This window comes from Schistocerca nitens, chromosome 6 (assembly GCF_023898315.1).
Source record: "Schistocerca nitens isolate TAMUIC-IGC-003100 chromosome 6, iqSchNite1.1, whole genome shotgun sequence".
In the NCBI taxonomy this organism is placed as follows: domain Eukaryota; kingdom Metazoa; phylum Arthropoda; class Insecta; order Orthoptera; family Acrididae; genus Schistocerca; species Schistocerca nitens.
This window is the reverse complement of record NC_064619.1, coordinates 251,429,159-251,442,918: the sequence shown is the minus strand read 5'-3', so window position 1 is coordinate 251,442,918 and position 13,760 is coordinate 251,429,159. Positions and strand designations below refer to the sequence as shown.

The 13,760-nt window shown below is 40.0% G+C and overlaps 1 protein-coding gene across 1 annotated transcript in view; it reads left to right on the top strand.

The window, feature by feature from the left end:
- The window catches only part of LOC126262372 (kelch-like protein diablo), a 72,857-nt gene that overhangs the window by 46,376 nt on the left and 12,721 nt on the right, over nucleotides 1-13,760 (top strand). Inside the window, exon 8 of the mRNA XM_049958965.1 lies at nucleotides 6,724-6,867. Within this exon, the coding sequence (XP_049814922.1) occupies nucleotides 6,724-6,867 (144 nt within the window). The remainder of the gene's footprint in view (nucleotides 1-6,723; nucleotides 6,868-13,760) is intronic.

The following is a 13,760-nucleotide window of genomic DNA, read 5'->3' as shown; positions in this document are numbered from 1 at the left end:
AAGTGTTTTGATTGTATCCTGAACCAGTTTTGCTTTGTGTGCAGGTGCATTGTCGTGTAAAAATTACTTTGCCATGTCTTCTGACCCATTCTGGTCTTTTTTCGGTCAATGCAGAGTTCAAACTGATCATTTGTCATCTGTAGTGATTAGTATTCACAGTTTCACCGGGTTTTAGAAGCTCATGATACACCGTACCTTTCTGATCCCACCAAACACAGAGCATTGTCTTCTTGCCGAATCAATCTGGTTTTGCAGTTGATGTTGATGGTTGTCCCAGATTGACCCATGATTTTTCCTGTTTAGGATTCTTAAAATAAATCCATTTTTCATTGCCAGTAACAATTCGATGCAAAATTTGACAAATGGGTTTTTGGTTTTCCATCTGTCTTTCATTCAATTCATGTGGCACCCATTTTCCACACTTTTGTATCTTTCCCATAGTTTTCAAACGCTCAGAAATTGTTTGTTGTGCAACATTTAGCTTTGCTGCCATTTGCTTCTTCTGACTCAAAGTATCATCTTCATCCAATATTGCTTGCAATTCGGCGTCTTCGAACTTTTTTGGTGGTCTTCCGTGTTCTTCATTTCTTACATAAAAATCATTATTTCTGAACTGTTGAAACCATCTTTTGCATGTTGCTTCTGATAGAGCATGATCACCATATGCCTCGACAAGCATTCGATGCGACTCTGCAGCACTTTTTTTTCAAATAAAAACAAAAAATTAATGCTTTCCGCAAATCATCACTTTCTGGTACAAAATTCGACATTGTTAGCATGATGAAAACATATGATGATGTTTGTTCCATGACTTGATGTATACTAAATATATTTGACAGATGTCGTACCAACCAAACAAATAAAATTAAGGCTCGTTCACAACAAATGTTCCCTATTGACACATTTGTATCTTGACGCTCATTTCATACCGGTACACCTGGTATATCTAACTTTAACCTATCCATTTCCTTTTTTAAATTTTCTAACCTATCTGCCGGATTAAGGGATCTGACATTCCATGCTCTGATCCATAGACTGCCAGTTTTCTTTCTCCTGATAATGACATCCTCCTGAGTAGTCCCTGCCTGGAGATCCGATTGGGGGGGGCTATTTTACCTCCGGAATACTTTACCCAAGAGGACGCCATCGTCATTTAACCTTAGAGTAAAGCTGCTTACCCTCGGGAAAAATTATTGCTGTTGTTTCCCCTTGTTTTCAGCTGTTCACAGTACCAGCACAGCAAAGCCATTTTGGTTAATGTTACAAGGCCAGATCAGTCAATCATCCAGATTGTTGCCCCTGCAACTACTGAAAAGGCTGCTGCCACTTTTCAGGAACCACACGTGTGTCTGGCATCTCATCAGATACCCCTCCAATGTGCTTGCACCTATAGAAAGTACGGCTGTCTGTATCGCTGAGGCATGCAAGCATCCCCACCACGGAATTTTTCCAGACAGATTGAAATACACAATTGTCAAACCTCTTCATAAGAAAGGGGACAAGAGTGACTTAAATAATTATAGACCAGTCTCATTGCTGACTTCATTTTCTAAAATATTCGAAAAAGTTGTGTATTCAAGAGTAGTCTCACATTTAAGTGAAAATAATTTACTCAGCATGCCACAGTTCGGATTCCGGAAGGGTTACTCGACTGAGAATGCTATCTACACATTTACCCATCAAATAGTACAAGCCCTAAATAACAAATTATCACCAGTTGGTATTTTTTGTGATCTCTCCAAGGCATTTGACTGTGTGGATCATGTCACACTCTTAGAAAAACTCAGGTTTTATGGAATTGAAGGCTATACATACAGCTGGTTTGAATCATACTTAACGAACCAAAAGCAAAAAGTTGTGCTGAATAGCACAAATAATGTTGTGTACATACATATATTCTCTAATGAAATTCATTACAAATAATCCATCTCAATTCGCGAAGAACAGTGATGTTCATACGTACAACACTAAAGGGAAAAATGACCTTTCCTGTCCGTTATTGAAGCTGTCAGTTGCTCAAAAAGGAGTAGATTAATCAGCAAACAAAAATCTTTGATCATTTGCCCAACAACATTGTCTGGCAGGTAGCAGATCAAGTTTTAAATCTAGCTTAAAATCATTTCTTTTGGATAACTCCTTCTACTCCATGGATGAGTTTCTGTTTCAGAAATGGTAAAAAAATGTACCTCTAAATGTAGTTGCATGTATAGAACTAAAAATTTCAGTAATATTAATATTAGCACTATTCATGTGTGTATATACAGGGTGGTCCATTGATTGTGACCGGGCCAAATATCTCACGAAATAAGCGTCAAACGAAAAAACTACAAAGAACAAAACTTGTCTAGCTTGAAGGGGGAAACCAGATGGCACTACGGTTGGCCCACGAGATGGCGCTGTCATAGGTCAAATGGATATCAACTGCATTTTTAAAAATAGGAACCCCCATTTTTATTACATATTCGTGTAGTACGTAAAGAAATATGAATGTTTTAGTTGGATCCCTTATTTCGCTTTGTGATAGATGGCGCTGTAATAGTCACAAACATATGGCTCACAATTTTAGCCGAACTGTTAGTAACAGGTAGGTATTTTAAATTAAAATACAGAATGTAGGTACGTTTGAACATTTTATTTCGGTTGTTCCAGTGTGATGCATGTACCTTTGTGAACCTATCATTTCTGAGAACGCATGCTGTTACAACGTGATTACCTGTAAATACCACATTAATGCAATAAATGAATTTGGCAATACTGGTAACGACATTCCTCTAAACAGCGAGTAGTTCTTCTTCTGTAATGTTCGCACATGCATTGACAATGTGCTGACACATGTTGTCAGGCGTTGTCGGTGGATCACGATAGCAGATATCCTTCAACTTTCCCCACAGAAAGAAAACCGGGCGTGTCAGATCCGGTGAACGTGCGGGACATGGTATGGTGCTTCGACGACCAATCCACCTGTCATGAAATATGCTATTCAATACCGCTTCAACCACACGCGAGCTATGTGCCGGACATCCATCATGTTGGAAGTACATCGCCATTCTGTCATGCAGTGAAACATCTTGTAGTAACATTGGTGGAACATTACGTAGGAAATCAGCATACATTGCACCATTTAGACTGCCATCGATAAAATGGGGGCCAATTATCCTTCCTCCCATAATGCCGCAGCATACATTAACCCGCCAAGGTCGCTGATGTTCCACTTGTCGCAGCCATCATGGATTTTCCGTTGCCCAATAGTGCATATTATGCCGGTTTATGTTACCGCTTTTGGTGAACGACACTTCGTCGCTAAATAGAACGCATGCAAAAAATCTGTCATCGTCCCGTAATTTCTTTTGTGCCCAGTGGCAGAACTGTACACGACATTCAAAGTCACCGCCATGCAATTCTTGGTGCATAGAAATATGGTACGGGTGCAATCGATGTTGATGTAGCATTCTCAACACAGACGTTTTTGAGATTCCCAATTCTCGTGCAGTTTGTCTGCTACTGATGTGTGGATTAGTCACGACAGCAGCTAAAACACCTACTTGGGCATCATCATTTGTTGCAGGTCGTGGTTGACGTTTCACATGTGGCTGAACACTTCGTGTTTCCTTAAATAACGTAACTATCCGGCGAACGGTCCGACACTTGGATGATTTCGTCCAGGATACCGAGCAGCATACATAGCACACGCCTGTTGGGCATTTTGATCACAATAGCCATACATCAACTCAATATGGACCTTTTCCGCAATTGGTAAACGGTCCATTTTAACACGGGTAATGTATCACAAAGCAAATTATGTCCGCACTGGCGATTCAAAAAATGGTTCAAATGGTTCTGAGCACTATGGGACTTAACTTCTGAGGTCATCAGTCCCCTAGGACATAGAACTACTTAAACCTAACTAACTTAAGGACATCACACACATCCATGCCTGAAGCAGGATTCGAACCTGCGACCATAGCAATCACTCGGTTCCAGACTGTAGCGCCTAGAACCACTCGGCCACCCCGGCTGGCCCACTGGGGGAATGTTACATGATACCATGTAGTTATACACTTGTGACTATTACAGCGCCATCTATCAAAAAGTGAAAAAAGTGGTCCAACTAAAACATTCATATTTCTTTACGTACTACACGAATATGTAATAAAAAATGGGGGTTCCTATTTTAAAAAACGCAGTTGATATCCATTTGACCTATGGCAGCGTCATCTAGCGGGCCAACCATAGTGCCATCTGGTTTCCCCCTTCAAGCTAGACAAGTTTCGTTCTATGTAGTTTTTTCATTTGTTGCTTATTTTGTGAGATATTTTGGCCCGGTCACTATCAATGGACCACCCTGTACATCTTGTAATCTGACTTGTTAGACATCATATCGATAAAATAATCGGGGAAAATGATCTATAGAAAATGACATAACTGAACTAAAATGTCCAGCATGCTGTCCAGAGGCCAGGAAAGCTGCAGCTTTTATAGATGGCACCCCAATTTTCTCTTAATTTGATAAGCAATTTGTCGCCAGGACGAATTTTCTCTCTGCAGTAATGTGTGCTCTGATTTGAAACTTTGTCAGATTAAAGCTGTGGCAGACCGGATCTCAGAATGAAAAATCATTCTGGGGACAATCACCTTGGCTGTGGTTAAGCCATGTTTCTGCAGTATCCTTTCTTCCAGGAGTGGTAGTCTTGCAAGGTATGCAAGATAACTTCAGTGAAGTTTGGAAGGTAATAGGGAGATGCTGGAGAGAATGTGTCTGCAAAAAGCAAAGGTCCTGCAATTAAATACCAGTCTGGCACACAATTTAATTTACCAGGAGGTTTCAACTTGTATATGTAAATGTGTATGTATAAATGTTTTTCTAGTTATTACAAAGTGTTGCCACAGACTGCTTTTCCTAGTGATTAATTGATTGCACCCTTCTCTTCCATAGTCCATCTATACATCAAAATAATTCTCTCATTGAACTCTTTAATGTTTTATATCGTGCTTTGCTGTACATTTAGTGTTTCACATTCCATGTGAGTAAATATGTAGCAAGATCACTGCGTGTGAACCAGTAATGACAGTCACAACGCCATGTGTAGGCATTAGCAAATCTGACGGAAGCATGTGGGTTCTGCCACTACCACCACACTCCAGTGCCACTCCTCCCACCCTCCTGTCAGAAGTGTGCAGACAAGTGACCAAGTGCTCAAACCAAAATAGTCTACATCAGAGCTCATTTCAGTCTGTCATGTCACATTGACCCATGCGTTTTTTAACTATGTGGTCAAATCTATCATTCATCACTTTTTGCCACAGTTGTTCATACAGATGATTAGTTACCAGACCCTTTTAGAATGCCGAGTGGTGGTTGTAACTAAGTTGGTATGATGTGGCTTGTTTCTCAAGAAACTCTGCTTTTTATGGTACAGAGTTTGGTGGAGATTGGTCAGAAAGGAGAGATGATGAATGACTGCAGGAGCCATACCTTGCAAGTCTTTCACTACAATTTGATTCAAGAAATTGGGGTCAGAGAAAACCTAAGGATGCATGAGGATATGTCATAGGATGGGTGGATAGTAGCATACCATTTGTGGGGGGGAATAGAAAGAATTTTGAGTAAATGGTTCTTATTTTGGTGCATGAATGAAGGTAGTCAAAGCCCTGACAAAGACATGATACATTTTTTCCTTTCCAAGTTGATGCTGTATTATAAGGAAGGCTGTTTTTCTGTGGCTGGTGAGGAGTATGTGAAAGAGTGTTAGAAGCTTGAGATGATGCAGCATGGGGCATTTATTCATTTTCAGGGTAGGTGCATTACAGCCAATCTGCAAAATTATTAATAAGGTCTTCTGAATTTTGGGAAGAGGTATGTGTGTTACTATCTTTGTGTGATAACATGAGTGAGGAGATAGTGAGAGAGGGCTTTTTGGTGTTTGTAATTTGTTTTGAATCACTATTTACCTTGAAAATTTACTTTATTCTTCTTTGACAGTTTCATTCTTTGTCTCATCCATCTTCAAATTCTGCATCATTCTGTATTGGAGAAGAGTATAGTAGACTCGGCCCATTCTGTAGTATACTATCACTTGCTCGTAATTTCTAAATCATTCTTATTTAATGTGCCATTCACAATTTATTGCAGGATGCATTTCTTGTATCCTCGTGCACCTGTTAGGGTGAGCAAGAAATGCAAATCACACATGTGCTGACAGATTGGAAGCAGACTCTTTCACATTATTGATATGATTGTTGCATATGCAATGTTTTATTAATAGATATGATTCATCTCTGTGTCATACATGTGATGAACAGTGATGATGTGTGAAATCTTGATATTGTTAAATAATGGCCTTTGTAAGTGTTTATTTTTATGCAAACTGTAAAACGTGTACAGTTCTTATGTTATTTGCTAATTAGATATAAAAGTCTAATTTTTTTACAGGTGGCATCACCATGCCCAAGACTTATTAAAAAACAAAAGCTTGTAAAATCTATCACGATGTATAAGGTGGAAGGATAAATAAAGTAGTATTTTTATGGATATGGCTGGAGACACTGTGTGTTATGAATAACATGTAAAGGCAGTTGGCTAGTAAAGTTAATTTGAAAGCTAGATAGTGATTGATTTATTGATGTTATTGATGAGAAGATTTTCAGCAGAGTCGTCCTTTCTTATTTTGTCTGTATAATAGTTATATAGATGTTATCTCTTATAAATAGTTGATTATCTTGCAGATATGACCCCCAGACAAATCAGTGGTCTTGTGATGTGGCACCTACAACATCGTGTCGCACAAGTGTAGGAGTGGCAGTACTGGATGGCTTTTTGTATGCAGTTGGAGGGCAAGATGGAGTACAGTGTCTCAATCATGTAGAAAGGTAAACAATTCATATTGGATGTAAGTAGAGCAGTTGTGTGGTCAAAGATTGTTTTGGCGTCCACTGTGCTTTTGTAGGCATGGTCCAATAGGATATGTCATTATTTGGAGTACTTTGATAAGAGGTTTGTGTCACCAAACCAATTTTGGGGACCCTGTGTTTTACAGTTTGGTCCAAACTACTGTGCAGCTTGACTTTTTCACACACAATGGTAGCTTTGATAGTTGTAAAAACTGATTATGGTAGGAAGAGGGGGGGGGGGGGGGGGGATTTTGCAACTTGAGCTGAGCCAGATGTTATGTTGAGAATATTGAAATTTATTTTATCCAGTACAAATAGCAACAGTCATATGATATTATTTTCTTTATCAGCCATTGTATCAGCATGTAAGCTGACATTTAAATAGTTTGATTATATAGCACACTAAACTGTAATGAACAAAAATTCTGTATTTGTAATTTGTGGGTGATTGAATCTGGTGACTGGATATGACATATGGTGTTAACCATTGTTTCATGAATAGAGTTAATGAACTCTGTTGTTTTATTGAAATAAACGATGTGAAGAGAGAACCTCCTTGCCTCCATATTAGAATCATGTGATTATCTCAAGGCCATGTCAGCATTAAGAGAATCCACTCATCATCAAAAGCTTTTTTTAATATGAACACTGAAATTCATGAGGATGAAATGATATAATTAACAACTTATGACAGTTTCCAGAAAATAGTCAAATACCCTATTATTGAGGAATTTTTGGAAATGCATTTGGCTGTATATCTTATTAAATGTGATGGTGGATTTCAACTTAATAAGGCATGGGACTCAGTGAAGAAATTACAGTCCTCATTAAAACAAAATTTTATGCAGAATGCCATGTCTAGCAGCACTTAATCACCTCGCAAACTACGACACTGTCATGCATAAAAATAGTGATCCAGAAAGTGTAGAATTTGTTTGTTTTATTCCAGTCTACACTCACAAAAGTAGTCCTCAGACTATCTATTTCTGTCAGTGGTGGCCATTTTTCATCTGTTCAACACGTATTCCATTTACTATGTTACTGTTCATTTTAAACTGTTGAAGATGGTCACCACTTACTGAAGTCAGTACTCTGAGTACAATTTTTGTGGTAATACCCTTTAGTGAAAGAAACAAATTCTACATAATTATATTACTTTGACAACTAGATTTTGACTCCAATGGACCCAAAATTCAACATAGGGTGTTCATGCAATATCACCTTACGCATGCATCTGTGTGCCACAGTTGGAGACATCAAACAGAGGGCACTAAACTTGACAGAGGACAGGCATGCAACCAAGACCTATGTGCGTATACCATTGCACCAACTTTTGGTATGCGGTAGCGTTCTCGCTTCTGGCGCACGGGGTCCCGGGTTCGATTCCCGGCGGGGTCAGGGATTTTCTCTGCCTTGTGATCACTGGGTATTGTGTGTTCTTCATCATTTCATCATCATTGACTCGCTCGCCGAAGTGGCGTCAACTAAAAAGGACTTGCAATACAGCTGCCGAACTTCCCCGCATGGGGCCTTCCGGCCAACAATGCCAGATGATCATTTCATTTTTAGTGATATGGAAAGCAATCTCCAGTTTAAAACTCAGCTGAAAGTGAGTTGTTAGGAACCAAAATATCATGGCAACATGTTGCGATCATCCAGAAACGTCAAGGAATTCACCAGAAACTTTTAATATTTACTTCAATCTTTTTCATTTGTTTCTTAATCTTCATGTTAAGATGCTGTTCAATTGTTGTGGCTGAATTCAATACGCCTACATGATCAGAATCAGTTATTGTGTCATCTGCTCCTCTTCTGATGCCACAGCTTAGTCAATTCATGAACATCGTAGTGAACACAGTACTGCTGGTTTCATATCTTCTTAAGTAAAAGGAGAAAGAAGTTATTAACTATGTTCATACAAATAAAAAGGACATGTTTCTATCTGAAATAATCTAAAATTCTGTTTTCAGTATGACTTTAGCATCTTAAGTGATTATGTCTTTATCTGGCAAAAAGTCTTTCTTTCAAAATTTCAATTTTTGGTATAGGAAGATGGTTCAAGGGGGATTCTCGTGAATGTGGGAAACTGAGGCATCAAAAGCCTTGTTTCGGGGTAGAAATTCATGAACAAACAGTGAAGCTGATTAGACGTTATTGTGACTGCTTAGGCTTTCCTGGCATAGTAATTCTTGGTGGTTTCCTTGGGTTTGAGGCCGAATCATAAAATCAACATGAAGCAATAATTTGGCAAAGCATCAGTCCACTATCTTAAAGCGAGATGCCACTTTTGTTTCCTGTCGTGTCATCAGTTTTCAGTGAAACTCAGTAGTAGTCTCTCCCCTGAAAATGGTGGACAAATGAACTGCCAAAACATTGAGACATGTTGACTTCAGAATCCAGCAGCAAACTGAGGAGACTATCAGATGCATCATTGGTTATAGGTGCCATGAATTGTTTCATTACAAATTTCATTATTTTCTTGATGTTAATTCACACGTGACACAGAACTTCTGCCATTTGATCGTTAAACTTTATGCCACTGGAGTCTAATAATACCTTCACGTTAGATTGAACGTATTCAACTTTTTTCCCCATTCAGCCTTTTCAGAATTACACATTAATATTAATTTAATTCCCATACAGCTGTGGTTTATCTTTTGTTAAAATATGAGTTATTCTGAATTTGTGTAAACATCTTTCAGCAGTTCCCAAGTAGTGTTTGACAGTCTTTTATGTCAAAATTCAACAAATCCGGATCAAATTTTGCAGTGAAAAATAAGTGCATAGGCATCCCTGCTCAGTGGCAATTTGAATAAAAGCATTTCAGTTGTTTGGCTACCATATTTACAAAAAAATAAAAAGAAAAAAAAATTGGGTTATGAAACTGATGTTTTGGCCAGCTTTGCAGCAGTTCTCTTGAGGTAGCTTCATCAGCTACTTGTTTCATTCTTACAACAATGAAAATTATTGCTTGCTGTGGAAAAATTATACTACCTTATCATCAGTAACCTCTGTTGTACGTAATTTTCAATAATAGTGTTAAATATTCACAGCTCGTGGTCTAGTGGCTAGTGTTGCTGCCTCTGGATCAGGGGGTCCCGGGTTCGATTCCCGGCTGGATTGAGGATTTTCTCTGTCCTGGGAATGGGTGTTTGTGTTGCCCTCATCATTTCATCATCATCATCATCATCATCTTCATTATTATTCGTGACAGTAGCCAGATTGGACTGTTTAGAAATTGGGGCTTTGTACAGGTGCTGATGATCATGCAGTTGAGTGCCCCACAAACCAATCATCATCATCTTCATCATCAATAATTTTAAACAGTAGAAAATCCAGGATAGAATGTAACAACATTATGGAAAGGATAGTGTCTAGCCACTGTATTGTGGAGATGCTGAGTCACAGATAGGCACAGCAAAAAGACTGTCAGAAAGTGAGCTTTCAGCCAACAAGGCCTCTGTCAGAAATAAACACACACACACACACACACACACACACACACACACACACACACACACGACCACAGTCTCTGCTGGGGCTCACACTGTGAGCAGCAGCGCATGACGAGTCAAGCAACCAGGTGGTGAGGAGGAGGAGGAGGAGGCCGGGGGGGGGGGAGGTTGTGGGTAGGGGGGGGGATTAAGTGCTGCTTGTCAGAGGGTAGTACAGGGATGAGGTGGAGAGAGGGTAGGACAGCTAGGTGATAGAGAGCTGTGTAGTGCTGGAATGGGAACAGGCTAGATTGGTAAGGACAATGACTAACGAAGTTTGAGGCCAGGAGAGTAATGGGAACGGAGAATATATTGCAGGAAGGGTTTCCACCTGTGCAGTTCAGAAAGTTGGTGTTGGTGGAACAATCCAGATGGTGCAGGCTGTGAAAGAGACATTGAAATGAAGAATGTCATGTTGGGTGGCATGTTCAGCAATGGGGTGGTCTAGCTGTTTCTCAGACACAGTTTGTCGGTGCCCCTTAATGCGTACAGACAGCTTGTTCGTTGTCATGCCCATATAGAGTGAGCACAGCAGTTGTAGCTTAGCTTGTAGATCACATGACTGGTTTCACAGGTAATCCTGACTTTGATGTGATAGGATTTATGGGAGAGATCTTGGCATCTAGGTCTATTGCAGGGATACAAGCCATGAGGAAAGGGGTTGAGAAAAGGTGTTGTGTAGGGATGGACGAGTGTATTGTGTAGATGTGGTTGGTGGTGGAATTCCAGTGTGGGAAGGATAGTGAGTAGGACATTCCTCATTTCAGGACACGACGAGAGGTAGTGGACACCCTAGTGGAAAATGTGATTCAGTCGCTCCAGTCCTGGGTGGTGCTGAGTCACGAGGGGAATGCTCCTGTGTGGCCACATTGTGGAACTTTGGGAGGTGGTGAGTGACTGGAGAGATAAGGCAAAGGAGATGTGGTTTTTGTACAAGATTGGGGGGGGGGGGGGGGGGTAATTACAGTTAGTGAAGACCTCATTGAGACTCTCGATATATTTCATCAGAGAACACTCATCACTATAGATGCCTTAGTCACAAGTGGCTAGGCTGTGTGGAAGGGTCTTCTTGGCATAGAATGGGTGGCAGCTGTCGAAGTGGGAGATTGCTGGTGGCTGGTAGGATTGATGCGGACGGAGACCCTGATGTAGCCATCTTTGAGGTGGAGGTTAACATTGAAGAAAGTGGCTTGTTGGGCTGAGTAGGACCACGTGAATCAAATGGGGGAGAAGGTGTTGAGGTAATGCAGGAATGTAGGTAGGGTGTCCTCACCCTCGATCCAGATCATGAAGATGTCATCATTGCATCTGAACCAGGCGAGGACTTTAGATTCTGGGTGTTTAGGAAGGATTTCCCTAGATGGTCCTTGAATAGGTTGGCATAGGATGTTGCTGTGCAGGTGCCCATAGCTATACCATAGATTTTTTCAATATCATTTGCTGTTGATGCCCTCAGGCACCTGGAGCAGTAGTTTTCATTATCTTCATAACCCTGTGCGAAACATTGGCACCAAACAAGATGCGATGCAGTGCCACACCTCCATCCACTCATAAATATTTAAAGTGAACACAAATTGTAAGTTCATTTTCTTACTGCAAGTTAAAACTTGCTAAGCAAACCAAAAGATGCGTAACTTTTAAATAACAAACAATTAAATATGCATTCAATATAGTTATCAGAGTAAAAATTCTGGAAATATGCAGTCCATGAAATGGAAAATTCCATGTAATTTTACACGACAGAAAAAAGTTGTTTACTGTGGAGTGGTGGCCCAGACAAATACATGATAGCTGTATTTTGGGTCACAAGGAAACTCTTCTACATGCATGTTAGGAATGCTATCACAACAAATACATGCTGCAGTGATACCTGTTCTTAAGCAGAGTACAGCGGTGTAAATAAATCACTTCCAACTGTATTTTGAGATGTACAGTATCTGATGCAACTGAAAATGCAGTGCTATGTAAATACTTTCAACACATTTTATTGGCCACACAAGTCTTGAAATGCTGTCTCAAAACTCTGTAGAAATTGAGAGTTCTTTGTTGATAAACCACTAAATATGTGTTTAGAGGTAATTGTAATGGTGAAAGACAGTTGGAAAAAGTTCAGCGTCCTGTACCAAGTTGCCTTGCAAGTGGACCAAGTGTGTCCACAAATGATTTACTTTTATCACACACTTTAATAATCCCTATATCATTCCGTTGGAGTGTCATGTTTGAAATTATTTATGTGTGCCATTTTATCAGTGAAAGAAGCTGTGCACGTGCGGCAGAACAAGGCATGAAGTTAGTGCAGCTTGCCACCTCGGCCTGCCTTTTGAACAAGCTGTGGGGACTTGCCGGTGCCAGTGCCTTGTGGGACAACGGTGGAAAAAAGTGCCCTACGTAGTCATGACTTGCCTCCAAAAGCAAATCAAAGATAATACTTTCAAAGACAGTCTCACCAGCCGCATATAAAGACCCTTAAAGGAATGGTGTATCAGATATGGATCCCTCCTCCAGGACACACAGCTCTTCTTTGAATATCCTGACCCAACCAGAAAAAGCGGATATGTAGGCTTTACTGTGTAGGTGACGACCCCTCATAAGTGTATTATGTGACATTGAAAGTGTATACTGTAATGTAGAGATACAGTATTCCAAGGCAATTTCACAGCTGGGGCCTTCATGATAAGTGCCTTCTTCTTTTACTGCAGTCCTTTCCTTCCAGAGTGGTCTTTCCATCAAGGTAGCAACATATTCCCACAAGAATGTTTTCCTACAACAGTAATGAGCCCACTGAAATTATCACTGTTTATCAATGAATTTAGTTTACTGTTTTTCCTTTTGCCTTGCAACAGAAACCTGTCAGTTGTAATTGGTGGTAGGTGTCGAGGTTGGAGGAATTAGTGACCGAAAGAGGCTTTACACTTCATACTAGCCATGTGAATTTCAGGTTTATGTGATTTTTGTACCATTTCCAATTTGGACAACAGAGTGAGGTTTCTGACACTTTTATTCGATGCAATGCTCGTCTGGTTGATATATCCGGAAAAATTTCACACTTAAATTAGAATACAGCAAATTGTATGTACCTGCTCATATTCTATTAAATTTTAAGCAAGGGTTGCACTGCACTGCACTGCTTTCTCCAACAAAGGGAATTTATTATATGAATGCATGTTGTCTATTCCTTCGCACATATCCAAAGGACGGACACCATGCAGAATCTGCAGCTGTGATACATATTTTGTAAATTGAAGATGGAGGGTGGGAAAGGAAAGTAAAGGGAAGGAACTGTTTATGTCAGCTGCATCTGGGCTTTGTGCGGAATCAGCAGCAATGAGTGAAAATGTTTACCAGTTTGGGAACCTGGGATCTCTTGCTTACAAGGAA